Raw genomic sequence first — 24,547 nt, 5'->3', positions numbered from 1 at the left:
GCCCGCCCCTGGTTTTTTAATCAGGTCTGATAATTTATTTTCTTTAACTACAGTCACCACGGTTTCATATGGTTTCTCCTATGCAAATATTCCTCCTTAACGTCGGTCGAATGACTGGGGTAGGCGGAGCCTAGGAGGGATCATGTGACCAGCTTTGCTGGGCTCTTTGCCATTTCCTGTTGGGGAAGAGAATATCCCACAAGTAAGGATGACGCCGTGGACCGGACACACCGTTGGAGAAAGTAATTTATCAGGTAAACATAAATTCTGTTTTTTCTGACAGAGGCCAGAAAATCAAAACTTCTAAGCTCTTGTCAAGTACTTCATTCTGTTCCTCTTCCTTCCATAGCGCAGTGCATGGAAGTAATAGGTTTGATGGTCGCGGCAATGGACATAGTTCCTTTTGCGCGAATTCATCTGAGACCATTACAACTGTGCATGCTCAGTCAGTGGAATGGGGATTATACAGACTTGTCTCCGACGATACAAGTAGATCAGAGGACCAGAGATTCACTCCGTTGGTGGCTGACCCTGGACAACCTGTCACAGGGGATGAGCTTCCGCAGACCAGAGTGGGTCATTGTCACGACCGACGCCAGTCTGGTGGGCTGGGGCGCGGTCTGGGAACTCCTGAAAGCTCAGGGTCTTTGGTCTCGGGAAGAATCTCTTCTCCCGATAAATATTCTGGAACTGAGAGCGATATTCAATGCTCTCAAGGCTTGGCCTCAGCTAGCAAAGGCCAAATTCATACGGTTTCAATCAGACAACATGACGACTGTTGCGTATATCAACCATCAGGGGGGAACAAGGAGTTCCCTGGCGATGGAAGAAGTGACCAAAATCATTCAATGGGCGGAGACTCACTCCTGCCACTTGTCTGCAATCCACATCCCAGGAGTGGAAAATTGGGAAGCGGATTTTCTGAGTCGTCAGACATTTCATCCGGGGGAGTGGGAACTCCATCCGGAAATCTTTGCCCAAATTACTCAATTGTGGGGCATTCCAGACATGGATCTGATGGCCTCTCGTCAGAACTTCAAGGTTCCTTGCTACGGGTCCAGATCCAGGGATCCCAAGGCGACTCTAGTAGATGAACTAGTAGCACCTTGGACCTTCAACCTAGCTTATGTATTCCCACCGTTTCCTCTCATCCCCAGGCTGGTAGCCAGGATCAATCAGGAGAGGGCATCGGTGATCTTGATAGCTCCTGCGTGGCCACGCAGGACTTGGTATGCAGACCTGGTGAATATGTCATCGGCTCCACCATGGAAGCTACCTTTGAGACAGGACCTTCTTGTTCAAGGTCCGTTCGAACATCCGAATCTGGCCTCACTCCAACTGACTGCTTGGAGATTGAACGCTTGATTTTATCAAAGCGAGGGTTCTCAGATTCTGTCATTGATACTCTTGTTCAGGCCAGAAAGCCTGTAACTAGAAAAATCTACCATAAAATATGGAAAAAATATATCTGTTGGTGTGAATCTAAAGGATTCCCATGGAACAAGATAAAAATTCCTAAGATTCTATCCTTTCTTCAAGAAGGTTTGGAGAAAGGATTATCTGCAAGTTCTTTGAAGGGACAGATTTCTGCTTTATCTGTTTTACTTCACAAAAAGCTGGCGGCTGTGCCAGATGTTCAAGCTTTTGTTCAGGCTCTGGTTAGAATCAAGCCTGTTTACAAACCTTTGACTCCTCCTTGGAGTCTCAATTTAGTTCTTTCAGTTCTTCAGGGGGTTCCGTTTGAACCCTTACATTCCGTAGATATTAAGTTATTATCTTGGAAAGTTTTGTTTTTGGTTGCAATTTCTTCTGCTAGAAGAGTTTCAGAGTTATATGCTCTGCAGTGTTCTCCTCCTTATCTGGTGTTCCATGCAGATAAGGTGGTTTTGCGTACTAAACCTGGTTTTCTTCCGAAAGTTGTTTCTAACAAAAACATTAACCAGGAGATAGTCGTGCCTTCTTTGTGTCCGAATCCAGTTTCAAAGAAGGAACGTTTGTTGCACAATTTGGATGTAGTTCGTGCTCTAAAATTCTATTTAGATGCTATAAAGGATTTCAGACAAACATCTTCCTTGTTTGTTGTTTATTCTGGTAAAAGGAGAGGTCAAAAAGCAACTTCTACCTCTCTCTCTTTTTGGCTTAAAAGCATCATCAGATTGGCTTATGAGACTGCCGGACGGCAGCCTCCTGAAAGAATCACAGCTCATTCCACTAGGGCCGTGGCTTCCACATGGGCCTTCAAGAACGAGGCTTCTGTTGATCAGATATGTAAGGCAGCGACTTGGTCTTCACTGCACACTTTTACTAAATTTTACAAATTTGATACTTTTGCTTCTTCTGAGGCTATTTTTGGGAGAAAGGTTTTGCAAGCCGTGGTGCCTTCCATCTAGGTGACCTGATTTGCTCCCTCCCATCATCCGTGTCCTAAAGCTTTGGTATTGGTTCCCACAAGTAAGGATGACGCCGTGGACCGGACACACCTATGTTGGAGAAAACAGAATTTATGTTTACCTGATAAATTACTTTCTCCAACGGTGTGTCCGGTCCACGGCCCGCCCTGGTTTTTTAATCAGGTCTGATAATTTATTTTCTTTAACTACAGTCACCACGGTATCATATGATTTCTCCTATGCAAATATTCCTCCTTTACGTCGGTCGAATGACTGGGGAAGGCGGAGCCTAGGAGGGATCATGTGACCAGCTTTGCTGGGCTCTTTGCCATTTCCTGTTGGGGAAGAGAATATCCCACAAGTAAGGATGACGCCGTGGACCGGACACACCGTTGGAGAAAGTAATTTATCAGGTAAACATAAATTCTGTTTTTGATGAAGCCAAGATAAATGAGAGGTTTTGTGCATAGAGAAATTCAACAAAAATACAGAACGTAAAAACATCTCAGATACGGAAGTACTAGAGCAGACGAGTCTGGCCTTTTTGGCGCACATCATAACGTTTTCCCCATTTGAGTATTTCAGATTACTACAAATAGAAATTCACTGTACATACTGTATATATATAAATGCCATTTACATGTGCAGGGGTTTACCTATATATGGCCAGATTACGATTGGAGCGCAAATGAATGCTCCCACTTGAGCGTTAATTGTAATAGAATTAATATATTTTTGTTCGTCAGGTTGTGCTCATAATATGAGTTAAAAATAAACTGTTTTCACTCTCGCGGTAGATGCTTGCCTTCAAAAAATTTTGTCCCGCCCAATTATTCGTAGATTTCACAACTTGGGTATTAGTTCCCAGGAGTAATGGCTTGTGGACTCTTACCACCTTATGAAAGAAAACAAAATGTATGCTTAACTGATAAGTTCATTTCTTTCAAGGTGGTTAGAGTCCATGAGACCCGCCCAATTATGGGCTAGATTACAAGTGGAGCGCTAATTTATTGTGCGCCCGCAAAGGGGCAAATTTGCCCCTTTGCAGGCATTCGATAAATAACCAGCAATTACAAGTGGCTCGTCATTGCTACTGCAATCTCTGGTTAATTTTATAAATGTCCCCCAAACTTAAGTGCTAGTTTTCTTTTTTTTAAATGTAGCATTTTTAAAAGAAAAAAGACAACTTACCTTAGCAGTTTTTAGGGGCTAAAGTCGGCGGCTGTAGGCTGTTAGAAAAAAAGAAAACGGCATTAAAAAGTGCCTTTACATTGCGGTCTATGGGGAACTGTGCGTTCCTTGTAAATATATATGTATATGCTTATATACATAAATGTTTATGTTTTATATATGTATATACTCATATAAACACATAAATATATATGTATATATTCATATACATATATACTTACACTTTGTTGCCATCGCTGCGCTACTTACCCTCTTGGAGCCTCTGGAAGCACAATGCTGTCAACTTGTAATACCAGTGTACATTAGCGGCCGCTGGTATTACTCGGTGGAGCACTAATATCTCTTTCACAAAAGCGATATTTAGCGTTCTTGTAATCTTACCCTATATTTTTATTTACTTAATTTTTCTGCAGTTCCAGTTTGTACCTATTTTGTCCCTGCTTTGCCCTTTCCTACCTTTCTACTTCTATCTTGGCTATATGTCAGACTGGAATACCAGAGAGGTGCGGAGGATTAAGTGCTCTTAGAGCTTTGGGAATCTTTGCCTCCTACTAGTGGCCAGGAGCAGAATCTCTGTAGTAATGGCTTGTGGACTTTCACCACCATTAAATAAATTAATTTATTAGGTGAGCATAACATTTGTTTTTTTAGCCTAAACGGTCAATAAACACCTTGATATTTTGTCACCTTTTCATGACCAGGGTGATTGACAGGCCTTGCTTTCACGCAATTGGTTGTGCTAAAGTAGTGGGGTGCAATGCTAAATATGGGGAATAAATGCGCACACAATTTGCGATGAAATACAGAGAGGTTCACAACATGTGAGCCTTGTCTGTCCACAAATTTATAACTCTAGCCCTGTGAGTCATTGTGACCTTATACTTAAGACCTCGCCACTCAGGCAGGATATTCTAAGAAGTCTCATTAGTACAATGAGGCCCTTAAAAAAAATGAAGAACCACAAATTTTATCTTGAGACATGTTTATGTTGCTATGTAGTGTTCTTTATGTGAAAGTCTGCTATTTACATGCTGGTTTAATGTGTCAGTGGTTTTAAACGAAAAAAACTTTTCACAGTCCACTATACTGTCATGGGTGGGGGGGGGGGGGAATGATTTGGATGTTTTTAAGCAGAAGACAAGCCTAGCTGAAAGAGCAAATAAACTGCTTCTGATTAAATGATACCCTCACAGGAATATATGAATCAATCTAAGTAAACAGTCTGGAAGTATGACAGACAAGCTGCATTGTGGCTGAGAAAATGAATAGCTATATATCCGTTGTTTAGCAGTGACATTGAAATATCTCTGCTGATTAGTTTGAGCGTTTTGAGATGTCAGTCTCTCTAATGCTAATTCCTGAATGTAGACGGGTTGAGCATATAATAGGGAGCGCGGTTTTACAGCAGAGAGCAGAATTGTTGGTTTAGTGCTTAGTATTGTAAACATGACAATGCTCTCATCTAGCGCTTAATACTGTGCAAACATTTGTGTCAGAGCAGCTGTTAAATGAGAAGACTGTAGATATTTCTATCCTAATAAGATTACACGCTGATGGTAAAACAAGATACCCTGCCCAAGTAGCTTGGAGCTTACAGTCTAATTGACCCTTAGAGATGCAGCCTAGAAGTATAAGAGGTTGCCCAAACTAACTTAGTCTAGTGGTTTAATGGAGGACCCTGGTCCAGTGAGCTTACAGTCTAGTAGTTTAATGGAGTTCCCTGGTCCAGTAAGCTTACAGTATAGTGGTTTAATAGAAGACCCTGGCTCAGTGAGCTTACAGTCTAGTGGTTCAATAGAAGTTCCTGGTCCAGTAAGCTTACAGTATAGTGGTTTAATAGAAGTCCCTGGTCCAGTGAGCTTACAGTATAGTTGTTTAATAGAAGACCCTGGCCCAGTGAGCTTACAGTCTAGTAGTTTAATGGAGTTCCCTGGTCCAGTGAGCTTACAGTCTAGTGGTTTAATAGAAGACCCTGGCCCCGTGAGCTTACAGTCTAGTCATTTAATTAAAGACCCTGGCACAGTGAGCTTACAGTCTAGTGGTTTAATTGAAGACCCTGGCCCAGTGAGCTTACAGTCAGAGTCTAGTGGTATAATGAAGGTCCATGGACCAGTAAGCTTACAGTCTTCTGGTTTAATGGAAGGCCCTGGCCCAAGAAAATTACAGTCTAGTTGTTTAATAGAGGAATTGAAAAGTGTAGGGAACAGCACCACTTTCTTCAAATCCAGGCGCGGAGCTCAGGGTTAGCCTCCTCCTTACAAGCAGTCAAAGGAAAGATGTAACTGCAGCCTTCTTTCCTTATTTTTATTACATTATACAAAGTACAGAAAAAACATTGTTTTTTTCTCCAACATAGGTGTGTCCGGTCCACGGCGTCATCCTTACTTGTGGGATATTCTCTTCCCCAACAGGAAATGGCAAAGAGCCCAGCAAAGCTGGTCACATGATCCCTCCTAGGCTCCGCCTACCCCAGTCATTCTCTTTGCCGTTGTACAGGCAACATCTCCACGGAGATGGCTTAGAGTTTTTTAGTGTTTAACTGTAGTTTTTCATTATTCAATCAAGAGTTTGTTATTTTCAAATAGTGCTGGTACGTACTATTTACTCAGAAACAGAAAAGAGATGAAGAATTCTGTTTGTATGAGGAAAATGATTTTAGCAACCGTAACTAAAATCCATGGCTGTTCCACACAGGACTGTTGAGAGCAATTAACTTCAGTTGGGGGAACAGAGTGCAGTCTCTTACTGCTTGAGGTATGACACATTCTAACAAGACGATGTAATGCTGGAAGCTGTCATTTTCCCTATGGGATCCGGTAAGCCATGTTTATTACGATTGTAAATAAGGGCTTCACAAGGGCTTATTTAAACTGTAGACTTTTTCTGGGCTAAATCGATTGATTATTAACACATATTTAGCCTTGAGGAATCATTTTATCTGGGTATTTTGATATAATAATATCGGCAGGCACTGTTTTAGACACCTTATTCTTTAGGGGCTTTCCCAAAGCATAGGCAGAGTCTCATTTTCGCGCCGGTGTTGCGCACTTGTTTTTGAGAGGCATGGCATGCAGTCGCATGTGAGAGGAGCTCTGATACTTATAAAAGACTTCTGAAGGCGTCATTTGGTATCGTATTCCCCTTTGGGTTTGGTTGGGTCTCAGCAAAGCAGATACCAGGGACTGTAAAGGGGTTTAAAGCTTAAAACGGCTCCGGTTCCGTTATTTTAAGGGTTAAAGCTTCCAAAATTGGTGTGCAATATTTTCAAAGCTTTAAGACGCTGTGGTGAAAATTTGGTGAATTTTGAACAATTCCTTCATGTTTTTTCGCAATTGCAGTAATAAAGTGTGTTCAGTTTAAAATTTAAAGTGACAGTAACGGTTTTATTTTAAAACGTTTTTTGTACTTTCTGATCAAGTTTATGCCTGTTTAACATGTCTGAGCTACCAGATAGACTGTGTTCTGAATGTGGGGAAGCCAGAATTCCTATTCATTTAAATAAATGTGATTTATGTGATTACATTTAAATTTAAATTGGAACATCTCCGCATTTTGCTTAAGGAGGTATTATCCACTCTGGATGATTGTGAAGTCTCCCAGGGTTATCTTCTGGAATTCAAGGGACTTCCCCCAAGGGGGAGGTTCCACAGGTCGCAGTTGTCTTCAGACCACATAAAAAGACAGGCGTTCTTACATTGTGTAGAAGACCTGTTAAAAATGGGAGTGATTCATCCTGTTCCATTAAGAGAACAAGGGATGGGGTTCTACTCCAATCTGTTCATAGTTCCCAAAAAAGAGGGAACGTTCAGACCAATCCTAGATCTCAAGATCTTAAACAAATTTCTCAAGGTCCCATCGTTCAAGATGGAAACCATTCGAACTATCCTTCCTTCCATCCAGGAAGGTCAATTCATGACCACGGTGGATTTAAAGGATGCGTATCTACATATTCCTATCCACAAGGAACATCATCGGTTCCTAAGGTTTGCATTCCTGGACAAACATTACCAGTTCGTGGCGCTTCCTTTCGGATTAGCCACTGCTCCAAGGATTTTCACAAAGGTACTAGGGTCCCTTCTAGCGGTGCTAAGACCAAGGGGCATTGCAGTAGTACCTTACCTGGACGACATTCTGATTCAAGCGTCGTCCCTTCCTCAAGCAAAGGCTCACACGGACATTGTCCTGGCCTTTCTCAGATCTCACGGCTGGAAAGTGAACGTGGAAAAGAGTTCTCTATCCCCGTCAACAAGGGTTCCCTTCTTGGGAACAATTATAGACTCCTTAGAAATGAGGATCTTTCTAACAGAGGCCAGAAAAACAAAGCTTCTGGACTCTTGTCGGATACTTCATTCCGTTCCTCTTCCTTCCATAGCTCAGTGCATGGAAGTGATCGGGTTGATGGTGGCGGCGATGGACATAGTTCCTTTTGCGCGCATTCATCTAAGACCATTACAACTGTGCATGCTCAGTCAGTGGAATGGGGACTATACAGACTTGTCTCCGAAGATACAAGTAAATCAGAGGACCAGAGACTCACTCCGTTGGTGGCTGTCCCTGGACAATCTGTCTCAAGGGATGATGTTCCACAGACCAGAGTGGGTCATTGTCACGACCGACGCCAGTCTGATAGGCTGGGGCGCGGTCTGGGGATCCCTGAAAGCTCAGGGTCTTTGGTCTCGGGAAGAATCTCTTCTACCGATAAATATTCTGGAACTGAGAGCGATATTCAATGCGCTCCAGGCCTGGCCCCAGCTTGCGAGGACCAGGTTCATTCGGTTTCAATCAGACAACATGACGACTGTTGCGTACATCAACCATCAGGGGGGAACAAGGAGTTCCCTAGCGATGGAAGAAGTAACCAAAATTATTCTTTGGGCGGAGTCTCACTCCTGCCACCTGTCTGCTATCCACATCCCAGGAGTGGAAAATTGGGAAGCGGATTTTCTGAGTCGTCAGACATTGCATCCGGGGGAGTGGGAACTCCATCCGGAAATCTTTGCCCAAGTCACTCACCTGTGGGGCATTCCAGACATGGATCTGATGGCCTCTCGTCAGAACTTCAAAGTTCCTTGCTACGGGGCCAGATCCAGGGATCCCAAGGCGGCTCTAGTGGATGCACTAGTAGCACCTTGGACCTTCAAACTAGCTTATGTGTTCCCGCCATTTCCTCTCATCCCCAGGCTGATAGCCAGGATCAAGCAGGAGAGGGCGTCGGTGATCTTGATAGCTCCTGCGTGGCCACGCAGGACTTGGTATGCAGATCTGGTGAATATGTCATCGGCTCCACCTTGGAAGCTACCTTTGAGACGAGACCTTCTTGTTCAGGGTCCGTTCGAACATCCGAATCTGGTTTCACTCCAGCTGACTGCGTGGAGATTGAACGCTTGATTTTATCGAAGCGAGGATTCTCAGATTCTGTGATCGATACTCTTGTTCAGGCCAGAAAGCCTGTGACTAGAAAGATTTACCACAAAATTTGGAAAAAATATATCTGTTGGTGTGAATCTAAAGGATTCCCTTGGGACAAGGTTAAGATTCCTAGGATTCTATCCTTCCTTCAAGAAGGATTGGAAAAAGGATTATCGGCAAGTTCCCTGAAGGGACAGATTTCTGCCTTGTCGGTATTACTTCACAAAAAGCTGGCAGCTGTGCCAGATGTTCAAGCCTTTGTTCAGGCTCTGGTTAGAATCAAGCCTGTTTACAAACCTTTGACTCCTCCTTGGAGTCTCAATTTAGTTCTTTCAGTTCTTCAGGGGGTTCCGTTTGAACCCTTACATTCCGTTGATATTAAGTTATTATCTTGGAAAGTTTTGTTTTTAGTTGCGATTTCTTCTGCTAGAAGAGTCTCAGAATTATCTGCTCTGCAGTGTTCTCCTCCTTATCTGGTGTTCCATGCAGATAAGGTGGTTTTACGTACTAAACCTGGTTTTCTTCCAAAAGTTGTTTCTAACAAAAACATTAACCAGGAGATTATCGTACCTTCTCTGTGTCCAAAACCAGTTTCAAAGAAGGAACGTTTGTTGCACAATTTGGATGTTGTTCGCGCTCTAAAATTCTATTTAGATGCTACAAAGGATTTTAGACAAACATCTTCCTTGTTTGTTGTTTATTCAGGTAAAAGGAGAGGTCAAAAAGCAACTTCTACCTCTCTCTCTTTTTGGATTAAAAGCATCATCAGATTGGCTTACGAGACTGCCGGACGGCAGCCTCCCGAAAGAATCACAGCTCATTCCACTAGGGCTGTGGCTTCCACATGGGCCTTCAAGAACGAGGCTTCTGTTGATCAGATATGTAGGGCAGCGACTTGGTCTTCACTGCACACTTTTACCAAATTTTACAAGTTTGATACTTTTGCTTCTTCTGAGGCTATTTTTGGGAGAAAGGTTTTGCAAGCCGTGGTGCCTTCCATTTAGGTGACCTGATTTGCTCCCTCCCTTCATCCGTGTCCTAAAGCTTTGGTATTGGTTCCCACAAGTAAGGATGACGCCGTGGACCGGACACACCTATGTTGGAGAAAACAGAATTTATGTTTACCTGATAAATTTCTTTCTCCAACGGTGTGTCCGGTCCACGGCCCGCCCTGGTTTTTTTTTTTTTTTTTTTTAATCAGGTCTGATATTTTATTTTCTTTAACTACAGTCACCACGGTACCATATGGTTTCTCCTATGCAAATATTCCTCCTTAACGTCGGTCGAATGACTGGGGTAGGCGGAGCCTAGGAGGGATCATGTGACCAGCTTTGCTGGGCTCTTTGCCATTTCCTGTTGGGGAAGAGAATATCCCACAAGTAAGGATGACGCCGTGGACCGGACACACCGTTGGAGAAAGAAATTTATCAGGTAAACATAAATTCTGTTTTTCGTTACTTTGGATCTTGTAAGAAAAATAAAGGTCCCTTTATAAAATGTATCCAAGGCTGGCGTTGCTTCTTTTTTTTTGACAGTTTAATAGAGGACCCTGGCCCAGTGAGCTTATAGTCTTATGGTTTAATGCAAGACCCTGGCCCAGTGAGCTTTTAGTGTAGTGGTTTAATGGAAGACCCTGGCCCAGTGAGCTTACAGCCTAGTGGTTTAATGGAGGACCTTGGACCAGTGTGGTTACATTTTAGTGGTTTATAGGAAGACCCTGGCCCAATGAGGGTACAGACTAGTGGTTTTAATAGAAGACTCAGGCCTAGTGAGCTTACAGTGTAGTAGTTTAATGGAAGACCCAGGCCCAGGGAATTTATAGTCTAGTGGTTTAATGGAAGATCCTGGCCCAATGAGCTTACAGTCTAGTGGTTTAATGGAGGACCCTTGCCCAGTGAGCTTCTATTCTAGCTTCTATTCCAATGGAAGTCTCTGACCCAGTGTTACAGCGAGTGGTTTAATGGAGGATCCTGAACCAGTGAGCTTACAGTCTAGTGGTTTAATCGAAGGACCCAGGTCCTGTGAGTTTACAGTCTGATGGTTTAATAGTTATCTCTGCTTTATAAAGGAGCTTACAATTATAGCAAATGTAAGGATTAACCTCAAGGAGTTTACAGGATATTGCTGTTATAAAAGAGTCTGGCACATAGAGCATACAATCTAGATATTTAGGGCCACGTTACAAGTGGAAAGCTAATTAATGCTCCTACTCAAGCTTTAACTCTGCTAGAAGTTCAGCTTTTCTTTCATGTAATTGGCAAGAGTCCATAAGCTAGTGACGTATGGGATATTCAATCCTACCAGGAGGGGCAAAGTTTCCCAAACCTCAAAATGCCTATAAATACACCCCTCACCACAGCCACAATTCAGTTTTACAAACTTTTCCTCCTATGGAGGTGGTGAAGTAAATTTGTGCTAAGATTTCTACGTTGATATGTGCTTCTCAGCATTTTGAAGCCCGATTCCTCTGAGTACAGTGAATGTCAGAGGGATGTGAAGGGAGTATCACCTATTGAATGCAATGGTTTTCCTCACGGGGATCTATTTCATAGGTTCTCTGTTATCGGTCGTAGAGATTCATTTCCTACCTCCCTTTTCAGATTGACGATAAACTCTCATATTCCATTACCTCTACTGATAACCGTTTCAGTACTGTCTTGGCTATCTGCTATATGTGGATGGGTGTATGTTTTCATTACTTAAGACACTCTCAGCTATGGTTTGGCACTTTATGTATTTATATAAAGTTCTAAATATATGTATTGTAGTTATATTTGCCATGATTCAGGTTTTCAGTATATTTCCTTTTGCAGACTGTCAGTTTCATATCTGGGAAATGCATTTTTTTAGGAAAAATTTATTTCTTACCTGGGGTATAGTCTTTTTTTCAATTGACTGTCATTTTAAATTCGCAGGCAGAATTAGGCTCGCGAGGGCGCAAAATTTCAAAGTATAACTTTTTGGTGCAAAGTTACGTTCGATGACGCAAATTCGTCACTTCCGGCATCTTAGTTGACACCGAGTCCTTTCACAAGGTTGCGTCTTCAATGACGCGAGTGTGTCATTTCCGGATGTTAGCGGCAAAAAAAAAATTCTGTTTATGTTGTGCGTCATACTTGGCGCCAAATATTTTCATTATTTAAAACCCCATTCCTATATGCCTCTTGCCTTTTTTTTCTCTATCAGAGGACTATGCTGTTTGCATTTTATTTCCCATTCCTGAAACTGCCATATAAGGAAATTGATAATTTTGCTTTATAAGTTGTTTTTTTCTCTTACATTTGCAAGATGTCTCAATCTGATCCTGTCTCAGAAATCAATGTTGGAACCCTGCTGCCTGATAAGTTCTACCAAAGCTAAGTGCATTTGTTGTAAACTTGTGGAGATTATATCTCCAGCTGTGGTTTGTAATAGTTGTCATGGTAAACTTTTACATGCAGATAATGTGTCCATCCGTAATTGTACATTGCCTGTTGCTGTTCCTTCAACATCTAATGTACAAGATATACCTGTGAATTTAAAATAATTTATTGCTGATTCTATTCAGAAGGCATTGTCTGCCATCCCGCCTTCTAATAAACTTAAAAGGTCTTTTAAAACTTCTCATAAAATTGATGAAATTTCAAATGACCGACAACATACTGAATTATCCTCCTCTGATGAGGATCTATCTGATTCAGAAGATCCTTCCTCAGATATTGACACTGACACATCTACTTATTTATTTAAAATGGAGTATATTCGTTCTTTGTTAAAAGAAGTGTTAATTACATTGGATATTGAGGAAACTAGTCCTCTTGATATTAAAACTAGTTAACGTTTAAATTCTGTTTATATTACTCCAGAGGTTTTTCCAGTTCCTGATGCTATTTCTGATATGATTTCTAAGGAATGGAATAGGCCAGGTACTTCTTTTATTCCTTCTTCAAAGTTTAAAAATTGTATCCTTTGTCAGCAGTTACATTGGAGTTTTGGGAAAAGATCCCTAAAGTTGATGGGGCTATCTCTACTCTTACTAAACATACTACTTATCCTATGGAAGATAGTACTTCTTTTATAGATCTTTTAGATAGGAAACCTGAATGTTATCTAAGGAAAGCCTATTTATATTCGGGTCATCTTCTCAGGCCTGCAATTTCTTTGGCTGATGTTGCAGCTGCATCAACTTTTTGGTTGGAAAATTTAGCGCAACAAGAATTGGATTCTGATTTGTCTAGCATTGTTCACTTGCTTCAACATGCTAATCATTTTATTTGTGATGCCATTTTTTATATCATCAAAATTGATGTTAAATCTATGTCTTTAGCTATTTTAGCTAGAAAAGCTTTGTGGCTTAAATCTTGGAATGCTGACATGACTTCTAAATCCAGATTGCTATCTCTTTCTTTCCAAGGTAATAAGTTATTTGGTTCTCAGTTGGATTTGATTATTTCAATTGTAACTGGGGGGAATGGAATTTTTTGCCTCAGGATAAAAGACCTAAGGGTAAATTTAAAGCTTCTAACCGTTTTCATTCCTTTTGACAATAAGGAACATAAACCTAATCATTGCCCCAAGGAATCTGTTTCCAATTGGAAAACTTCTTCAAATTGGAATAATTCCAAGCCATTTAAGAAACCAAAGCCATCCCCCAAGTCTGCATGAAGGTGCGGCCCTCATTTCAGCTCAGCTCTGGTAGGGGGCCGATTAAGATTTTTGAAGGATATTTGGACAAATTCTTTCCAAAATCAATGGATTCTGAGTATTGTCTCTCAGGGGTACCAAATAGGATTCAGAGTAAGACCTCCTGTGAGAAGATATTTTCTCTCACTCATGCCAGCAAATCCAGTAAAGGCTCAGGTTTTCCTGAAGTGTGTTTCAGACCTGGAGTTTTCATGGGTAATCTTGCCAGTTCCGTTTCAGGAACATGGTATGGGGTTTTATTCAAATCTATTCATTATCCCAAAGAACGAAAATTAATTCAGACCAGTTGTGGATCTGAAAATTTTGAATTGTTATTTAAGAGTACCAACTTTCAAAATGGTTACTATAAGGACTATTCTGCCTTTTGTTCAGCAAGGGCATTATATGTCCACAATAGACTTACAGGATGCATATCTTAATATTCTGATTCATCCAGATCATTATCAGTTTCTGAGATTCTCTTTTCTAGACAAGCATTACCAATTTGTCGCTCTTCCTTTTGGCCTAGAGACAGCTCCAAGAATCTTTTCAAAGGTTCTCGGTGCCCTACTCTCTGTAATCAGAGAGCGGGGTATTGTGGTGTTTCCTTATTTGGACGATATCTTGGTACTAGCTCAGTCTTTACGTTCTGCAGAATCTCACACGAATCAACTAGTGTTGTTTCTTCGAAAACATGGTTGGAGGATCAATTTACCAAAAAGTTCTTTGATTCCTCAGACAAAGGTCACCTTTTTAGGTTTCCAGATAGATTCAGTGTCCATGACTCTGTCTCTAACAGACAAGAGACTTTTAAAATTGGTTGTAGCCTGTCGGAACCTTCAGTCTCAGTCATTCCCTTCAGTAGCTATGTGCATGGAAGTTTTAGGTCTCATGACTTATCTGACGCAATCCCCTTTGCTCGTTTTTATATGAGACTTCTCCAGCTTTGTATGCTGAACCAATGGTTCAGGGATTATACAAGGATATCACAATTAATATCCTTAAATCCCAATGTTAGACTATCTCTGACTTGGTGGTTAGATCACCATCGTAAAGTTCTAGGGGCCTCTTTTGTTCATCCAACCTGGACTGTGATCACCACAGATGCGAGTCTTTCAGGTTGGGGAGCTGTTTGGGGATCTCTGACAGCACAAGGGGGTTTGGAAATCTCAAGAGGCGAGATTACCAATCAATATTTTGGAACTCTGTGCGATTTTCAGGGCTCTTCAGATTTGGCCTCTGTTGAAGAGAGAACCGTTCATTGGTTTTCAGACAGACAATATCACAACTGTGGCATATGTCAATCATCAGTATGGGACTCACAGTCCCCAAGCTATGAAAGAAGTATCCCAGATACTTGCTTGGGGGGAATCCAGCTCCTAATTTCTGCGGTTCATATCCCAGGTATAGACAACTGGGAAGCGGATTATCTCAGCCGTCAGACTTTACATCCGGGGGAGTGGTCCCTCCATCCAGATGTGGTTTCTCAGTTTGTTCAGATGTGGGGTCTTCCAGAAATAGATCTGATGGCTTCTCATCTAAACATGAAACTTCCAGGTCCAGGGGATCCTCAGGCGGAAGCAGTGGATGCGTTGATACTTCCTAGGTGTTATCACTTATAGTTTCCCGTCTTTAGTTCTTCTTCCAAGAGTGATCTCCAAAATCATCATTGAGCAATTGTTTGTGTTGCTGGTGGTTCCAGCATGGCCTCACAGGTTTTGGTATACGGATATTGTTCGTATGTCCATTTGCCAACCTTGGCCACTTCCATTAAGGCCAGACCTGTCTCAAGGTCCGTTTTTCCATCAGGATCTCAAATCATTAAATTTGAAGATATGGAAATTGAACGCTTAGTGCTTAATCATAGAGGTTTCTCTGATTCTGTGATTAATACTATGTTGCAGGTTCGTAAATCTGTTTCTAGAAAGAATTATTATCGAGTTTTGAAGACTTACATTTCATGGTGTTCCTCTCATAAATTCTATTGGCATTCTTTTAGAATTCCTAGAATTTTACAGTTTCTTCAGAATGGTTTGGATAAGGGTTTGTCTGCAAGTTCCTTGAAGGGACAAATCTCTACTCTTTCTGTTTTATTTCACATAAAGATTGGTAAGCTTCCTGATATTCACTGTTTTGTTCAGGCTTTGGTTCTTATCAAGCCTGTGATTAAATCAATCTCTCCTCCTTGGAGTCTTAATTTGGTTTTGAAGGTTTTACAGGCTCCTCCATTTAAGCCTATGCATTCTTTGGACATTAAACTACTTTCTTGGAAAGTGTTGTTTCTTTTGGCCATCTCTTCTGCTAAAAGAGTTTCTGAAGTATCTGCTCTTTCTTGTGAATCTCCTTTTCTGATTTTTCATCAGGATGAGGCAGTTTTGCGGACTTTATTTAAATTCTTACCTAAGGTTGTGAATTCTAACAACATTAATAGAGAAATGGTTGTCCCTTCCTTGTGTCCTAATCCTAAGAATTATTTGGAGATATCTTTACATTCTTTGGATGTGGTGAGAGCTCTGAAATATTATGTTGAAGCTACTAAATATTTCAGGAAGACTTCTAGTCTATTTGTTATATTTTCTGGTCCTAAGAAAGGTCAGAAGGCTTCTGCCGTTTCCTTGGCATCGTGGTTAAAGCTTTTGATTTATCAAGCTTATTTGGAGTCGGGTCAAGCCCCGCCTCAGAGAATTACAGCTCATTCTACTAGATCAGTTTACCCTTTGTGGGCTTTTAGGAATGAAGCTTCAGTTGATCAGATTTGCAGAGCAGCAACTTGGTCTTCTTTGCATACATTTACTGAATTCTATCGTTTTGATGTATTTGCTTCTTCGGAAGCAATTTTGGTAAAAATGTTCTTCAGGCAGCTGTTTCAGTTTGATTCTTCTGCTTATGTTTTAATTTTCCCCTTTCATTTTTGAGAATAAACTTATATTTTGGGTTGTGGATTAATTTTCTTCAGCGAAAAATGGCTTGGGTATTGCTATCCCATACGTCACTAGCTCATGGACTCTTGCCAATTACATGAAAGAAAACATAATTTATGTAAGCACTTACCTGATAAATTCATTTATTTCATATTGGCAAGAGTCCATGAGGCCCACCCTTTCTATGGTGGTTATGATTTTTTTGTATAAAGCACAATTATTTCCAAATTCCTTTGTTGATGCTTTTTACTCCTTTCTTTATCACCCCACTACTTGGCTATTCGTTAAACTGAATTGTGGGTGGGGTGAGGGGTGCATTTATAGGCATTTTGAGGTTTGGGAAACTTTGCCCCTCCTGGTAGGATTGTATATCCCATACGTCACTAGCTCATGAACTCTTGCCAATATGGAAGAAATTAATTTATCAGGTAAGTTCCTACATAAATTATGTTTTGGCGCTCGTCGGGTTGTGCTCGTATTATGAGTTGAAAGTAAACTGTTTTCACTTGCACGCTAACCCCAACAAGGGCAAAAATCCGAACTTAGAATATTGCGTGCATGTTCACATATTCCCCCATAGAAGTCAATGGAGAAAAAAAGTGGGGGGGGGGGGGGGAACCCTACTCTCACTCAAACTAACACTTGAGATCGCATATATTTGAGCCTTTATAACTTTTGTGTGCAATGTAGTGTATTTTTGATGTTTTCTTTTTAGTTTCACGAAACAGTTAACCAGACGCGGTAATCACTCTAGTGTAAATTGTGATTGCGCTCAACTTGTAATTCCAGCGGTAAACCTGACAAGCGCTTACACCCGCGATAAACCCCTTATTGCTCTTGCTCAAATGTTTGCTCACCACACGTAATCTGGCCCATAATTGGGTAACTCAGTCTCATGGAGCTCACATTTTGGTGCTTTAATTTAAGCTCTAGCCCTAGAGTCTTATAATCTAGAGCTTTAAGGAAGAGTCTGGCACATGGACCATAAACTCTAGTGGTTTAATTGGTTAATCTGCCCCAAGTAGCTCTGACTATGTTGGTAATGTACAGCTCAGCCATACGGTGTTATAATCAAGTGATTTAAAGAAAGAGCATGACACATGGAGCATACAGTCTAGTGACTTAATGAGTCCAAGGGAGCTTAGTGGTTTAGTGGTCATGTAGTGGCATGCACATCTGTTTATTTATTTTCATGTCACCTTGTCTTGCAGTGACGTAAGGCTGAAAATCCAACAGGAGATAGCCAGAATGTTTGAGATTGATGCAACCTCCTTGTATCTGACCAAACCCACCTTCTTCTCACGCATGAACAGCTCAGTGGCAAAGACTCCCCATGATGAGTACTGGCATCCACACATCGATAAGGTAAGGCTGTTCCCGCCGTGCCGGGCCTCCTCACCAGTCTGTGGCATTTGGCTTAGGCCAGCGACAATCTTATTTGTTCTTCTGCATTAAGAAAATTGTTTCCCTATTTCATAAAATGAGATATTTAGTATTTGTAGATGCTTCATGGCTTTCTTTTAATGAATCAGAAAATAGCAACTTTGTGTTAGCAGTGAGTGGAATCTTCAACAACGTGACTGTTTAGTGTATATTACAAGGACAGGAAGTAAATCAGTGTGGATTGCAGCATGTTTTTACGCAGTTTTTGAAGAAAAACACCTAGAAAATGGGAGATTTTATTTTCTGGGGATTTTCTTTTTATAATATTCACTACTTATTTGACTGAAACTTAAACGGTCTTTTGTGTGCCTAGAGACTAAAAAAGATCAAATATTTAATTGATCGATATATAAAATTATATATCACGCACATAGGTTGACAAATCTGTTTAAAATTTAGGTGCCAGTAAGAATATTTAGGAGTCATGCTTTTAGGAGCCAGACAGTGGTAATTGAATAAAGAAATATGAAGAATAAACCAAAAACTTAGGAGCCAGGGGTAGAATTCTAGGAGCCAGTGGCTACCTGGCTCCTGGATATGTCAAGTCCTGACACATGCAATACTATGTTTTTGTGCTGCTTTCTGGCTCTATTTCCTCCATTGCTTACAAATGGTGCTCGCCAGCAAGTAGGTTGTGAAGATTTGCAGTGTGTTTGTATTCTCACTGGCTTTTTGAATACCATTCTAAGCCAATATGTCTGAAGTGTGACATATTACAGTCCCCTATATTTTACTGCTACATTTCATTTACCAGCCAAATAGCTGCGTATATCAGCCGGACCAATTGATTTTGAATACCGCCTCCTGAATTTGAGGTGAGTTTTGATGCGAATCATCAGGCTTGCTTGATTTTTTATTTTTTTTTAATTCTTTTTTTATTAAAGAAATACAGGTACAAGGAGATATATATCAGCATTTACAAGGCATAGTTATAAGACATTAAAGAAATGCTACATACTAAACATCTGTATATTAACATTTGTGGTATAGTTGCCATTGAGCGTTACAGAAGAAGGTGGAATATTGCTTAAAGGTATATATGGACTATGCAAATCTGAATACAAAGGATTAAGACTGTATAAAAGAGATCTGAACATTGAGAGGTACATAAAGGACTAGTCGAGTCCCATTTTATACTAAACCTGTGCCTCTTAATTTTTTTTTTATATATATTAACAACTAAGAACAGAGCAAAACATACAACAAAGCATACAACAAAACATACAACAAAACATAAAACCAAATATTAACACTGGTGGTATGCCCAAAAGGGTATACTAATTCTCGTTGCAGTAGGTATAACAGGTAATATGCAGCTTTATAGAAGATGAAATATATGTATATGTGGTGCTCACATAGCAAAGAAACCAAGTGACATTCAGTTGTGCATATATATATATATATATATATATATATATACACGCATACATACATATACATACAGGGAGTGCAGAATTATTAGGCAAATGAGTATTTTGGTCAACTCAATCTTCTTTATGCATGTTGTCTTACTCCAAGCTGTATAGGCTCAAAAGCCTACTACCAATTAAGCATATTAGGTGATGTGCATCTCTGTAATGAGAAGGGGTGTGGTCTAATGACATCAACACCCTATATCAGGTGTGCATAATTATTAGACAACTTCCTTTCCTTTGGCAAAATGGGTCAAAAGAAGGACTTGACAGGCTCAGAAAAGTCAAAAATAGTGAGATATCTTGCAGAGGGATGCAGCACTCTTAAAATTGCAAAGCTTCTGAAGCGTGATCATCGAACAATTAAGCGTTTCATTCAAAATAGTCAACAGGGTCGTAAGAAGCGTGTGGAAAAACCAAGGCGCAAAATAACTGCCCATGAACTGAGAAAAGTCAAGCGTGCAGCTGCCAAGATGCCACTTGCCACCAGTTTGGCCATATTTCAGAGCTGCAACATCACTGGAGTGCCCAAAAGCACAAGGTGTGCAATACTCAGAGACATGGCCAAGGTAAGAAAGGCTGAAAGACGACCACCACTGAACAAGACACACAAGCTGAAACGTCAAGACTGGGCCAAGAAATATCTCAAGACTGATTTTTCTAAGGTTTTATGGACTGATGAAATGAGAGTGAGTCTTGATGGGCCAGATGGATGGGCCCGTGGCTGGATTGGTAAAGGGCAGAGAGCTCCAGTCCGACTCAGACGCCAGCAAGGTGGAGGTGGAGTACTGGTTTGGGCTGGTATCATCAAAGATGAGCTTGTGGGGCCTTTTCGGGTTGAGGATGGAGTCAAGCTCAACTCCCAGTCCTACTGCCAGTTTCTGGAAGATACCTTCTTCAAGCAGTGGTACAGGAAGAAGTCTGCATCCTTCAAGAAAAACATGATTTTCATGCAGGACAATGCTCCATCACACGCGTCCAAGTACTCCACAGCGTGGCTGGCAAGAAAGGGTATAAAAGAAGAAAATCTAATGACATGGCCTCCTTGTTCACCTGATCTAAACCCCATTGAGAACCTGTGGTCCATCATCAAATGTGAGATTTACAAGGAGGGAAAACAGTACACCTCTCTGAACAGTGTCTTGGAGGCTGTGGTTGCTGCTGCACGCAATGTTGATGGTGAACAGATCAAAACACTGACAGAATCCATGGATGGCAGGCTTTTGAGTGTCCTTGCAAAGAAAGGTGGCTATATTGGTCACTGATTTGTTTTTGTTTTGTTTTTGAATGTCAGAAATGTATATTTGTGAATGTTGAGATGTTATATTGGTTTCACTGGTAAAAATAAATAATTGAAATGGGTATATATTTGTTTTTTGTTAAGTTGCCTAATAATTATGCACAGTAATAGTCAATTGATGGAAACAAGAAATCAAAACAAAAGCAGTTCTTGATGGAGGTGCGCCTAAGGTGACGTAAACGAAAGTCAGTGCAAACAATACGATGTGAGGCCGCTCTTCTTTATCGTATGTCAACGGTTAGAAAATCTGTAGTGGGAAAACAGGAAGGCGCCAATAGGGTGATAACGTTTGAGACCCTGACAGGTAAGTATGAGAAAAAAGGGTACTCACAAGTAGGGCGGCACTTAGACGTGCCAAACCAAGCAGACCGGGACCTCAGCGTCGCCCGGAAGACTCAATAAGGCAACAACCAATCGTCGGGCCGGACCAAATTCCGTGTGGCCAGTCAGGAGCACTGGATGCTGCCACACCTCTCTCTTCGTATGCCGATTCCAAACACTGGCAAGAGGATAGGAGATAGGGATATCACGTGTGAAGCTCTCCCGATTACCGAGAGTCTAGTTACCACACGCCAACAAACTGGATAACGAACTGGATAGAGGAAGGAGCAAACTCCAGCAAAGTTACTTAAACAAATTTATTAAAAAGTTTAAAAACAATGCATAAAAGCAACGCGTTTCTCGGCTGATAACAGCCTGATGAAACGGCTCTGTGTAGCCGAGAAACGCGTTGCTTTTATGCATTGTTTTTAAACTTTTTAATAAATTTGTTTAAGTAACTTTGCTGGAGTTTGCTCCTTCCTCTATCCAGTTCGTTATCCAGTTTGTTGGCGTGTGGTAACTAGACTCTCGGTAATCGGGAGAGCTTCACACGTGATATCCCTATCTCCTATCCTCTTGCCAGTGTTTGGAATCGGCATACGAAGAGAGAGGTGTGGCAGCATCCAGTGCTCCTGACTGGCCACACGGAATTTGGTCCGGCCCGACGATTGGTTGTTGCCTTATTGAGTCTTCCGGGCGACGCTGAGGTCCCGGTCACAGTAATAGTCACCTGCACACACAGATATCCCCCTAAAATAGCTATAACTAAAAACAAACTAAAAACTACTTCCAAAACTATTCAGCTTTGATATTAATGAGTTTTTTGGGTTCATTGAGAACATGGTTGTTGTTCAATAATAAAATTAATCCTCAAAGATACAACTTGCCTAATAATTCTGCACTCCCTGTACATACCCACACATACAAGTCGTTGTAGATGAAACTAATAAAGTGAAACAACAGACTTTTATAATATGAGATGAGGTAAGCCAAGGCATGAAAAACCAGTTGCATCATTCAATATGAAGAGAGAGGCAGCACTGAAAGATAATTAGCAGGAATTTTTAAGTAATGCTACTAATGTCTAGGCTATACTGTGAAAACAAAGACTGGGCAATCCCAGTATATTAAACACAAGTGATGCATGATACTGCAAATAATTCTAATAAAGTAAAACAGCATGCTTCTGCATATAGAGTAAACTGAAGTATATCGGAATATAAAATACAAATTGCATCCTACAATGTAAAATAAAAAAGAGAGGCAGGATTGAGAAATCATTAACAAAATCTATAAGCAATAATACCAATGTCTAGCTTATACTGTGGAAACAAATCAGGAGTTTTCAGCATGGGAAACTGGGCAACCTCAATATGTTAACTCTAAATTATGTAACTCTAAGAAAGGGAAACCAGTCATTCTCTTGCAACTCTCAACTAAGATGGAGGTCTTAAGAGGACTGTGGTGTTTTATACTTAGTTTATTTCTTCAATCAAAAGTTTGTTATTTTCTCTTGTTAAGTGTATTCAGTCCACGGGTCATCCATTACTTATGGGATATATTCCCTTCCCAACAGGAAGTTGCAAGAGGATCACCCAAGCAGAGCTGCTATATAGCTCCTCCCCTCACATGTTATATCCAGTCATTCTCTTGCAACCCTCAACATAGGAAGGTCGTGAGAGGAGTGTGGAGTTTTTTATATTTAATTATTTCTTCAATCAAAAGTTTGTTATTTTTAAATGGCACCGGAGTGTGCTGTTTTTTTCTCTCAGGCAGTATTTAGAAGAAGAATCTGCCTGCGTTTTTCTATGATCTTAGCAGAAGTAACTAAGATCCACTGGCTGTTCTCGCACATTCTGAGGAGTGGGGTAACTTCAGAAAGGGAATAGCATGTGGGGTTTTTCCTGCAACTAAGGTATGTGCAGTAAAATATTTTTCTAAGGAATGGAATTGACTAAGAAAATACTGCTGATACCGATGTAATGTAAGTACAGCCTTAGATGCAGTAGTAGCGACTGGTATCAGGCTGATGAATGTATGTGCAGTAAAGTAATTTTCTAAGGAATGGAATTTGACTAAGAAAATGCTGTTAATACTGAAGTAATGTATGAGCCTTAACTGCAGTAGATGCGACTGGTAGCAGGCTTATCTATAACAATACATAACCTTTAAAATTGATGTTTTTAAAACGTTTACTGGCATGTTAATCGTTTTTTGTGAGGTACATTGGTGATAAAACTTATTGGGGCATGATTTTTTCCACATGGCTGTCGCATATTTCTGCATAGAAACAGTTAACTGAGGCTTTTCCACTGTTGTAATATGAGTGGGAGGGGCCTATTTTAGCGCTTTTTTGCGCAGTAAAAATTCAGTCACAGTCTTCCTGCTTCTTCCTCCATGATCCAGGACGTCTCTAGAGAGCTCAGGGGATTTCAAAAATCATTTTGAGGGAGGTAATCAGTCACAGCAGACCTGTGACAGTGTGTTTGACTGTGTTAAAAACGTTAATTCTTATACTGATTATCCGTTTTGGGTATTAAGGGGTTAATTATCCATTTGCTAGTGGGTGCAATGCTCTGCTAACTTAATACATTTACTGTGAAAATTTGGTTGCTATAACTGATTTGGTTCATTGTTATTTCAACTGTGACAGTTTTTTTGTGCTTCTTAAAGGCGCAGTAGCGTTTTTTATATTGCTTGTAAATTTATTTGAAAGTATTTTCCAAGCTTGCTAGTCTCATTGCTAGTCTGTTTAAACATGTCTGACACAGATGAATCTGTTTGTTCACTATGTTTGAAGGCCAATGTGGAACCCCATAGAAAGATGTGTACTAAATGCATTGATTTCCATTTCCGCTACTTCCTCGACTGATTGCCAAGATCAAACAGGAGAGAGCATCGGTGATTCTGATAGCGCCTGCGTGGCCACGCAGGACCTGGTATGCAGACCTAGTGGACATGTCGTCCTGTCCACCATGGTCTCTGCCTCTGAGGCAGGACCTTCTAATACAGGGTCCTTTCAACCATCCAAATCTAATTTCTCTGAGGCTGACTGCATGGAGATTGAACGCTTGATCCTATCAAAGCGTGGCTTCTCGGAGTCGGTTATTGATACCTTAATACAGGCTCGGAAACCTGTTACCAGAAAGATTTACCATAAGATATGGCGTAAATATTTATATTGGTGCGAATCCAAGAGTTACTCATGGAGTAAAGTTAGGATTCCTAGGATATTGTCTTTTCTACAAGAGGGTTTAGAAAAGGGCTTATCTGCTAGTTCGTTAAAGGGACAGATTTCTGCTCTATCTATCCTTTTACACAAACGTCTGGCAGAAGTTCCAGACGTTCAGGCTTTTTGTCAGGCTTTGGCTAGGATTAAGCCTGTGTTTAAGACTGTTGCTCCGCCGTGGAGCTTAAACTTAGTTCTTAACGTTCTTCAAGGTGTTCCATTTGAACCCCTTCATTCCATTGATATCAAGCTGTTATCTTGGAAAGTTC

General features: G+C 40.8%; 1 protein-coding gene across 1 annotated transcript in view; it reads left to right on the top strand.

Annotated features, from left to right (window-relative positions):
• The window catches only part of OGFOD3 (2-oxoglutarate and iron dependent oxygenase domain containing 3), a gene marked incomplete in the record, with an annotated part of 739,577 nt that overhangs the window by 349,988 nt on the left and 365,042 nt on the right, over positions 1-24,547 (top strand). Inside the window, 1 exon segment of the mRNA XM_053709794.1 lies at positions 17,785-17,938. Coding sequence (XP_053565769.1) covers positions 17,785-17,938 — 154 coding nt within the window.

Source organism: Bombina bombina, chromosome 1 (assembly GCF_027579735.1).
Source record: "Bombina bombina isolate aBomBom1 chromosome 1, aBomBom1.pri, whole genome shotgun sequence".
NCBI lineage: Eukaryota > Metazoa > Chordata > Amphibia > Anura > Bombinatoridae > Bombina > Bombina bombina.
Note: the sequence above shows the minus strand (reverse complement) of the source record. Positions and strands in the feature narration are given on the sequence as shown.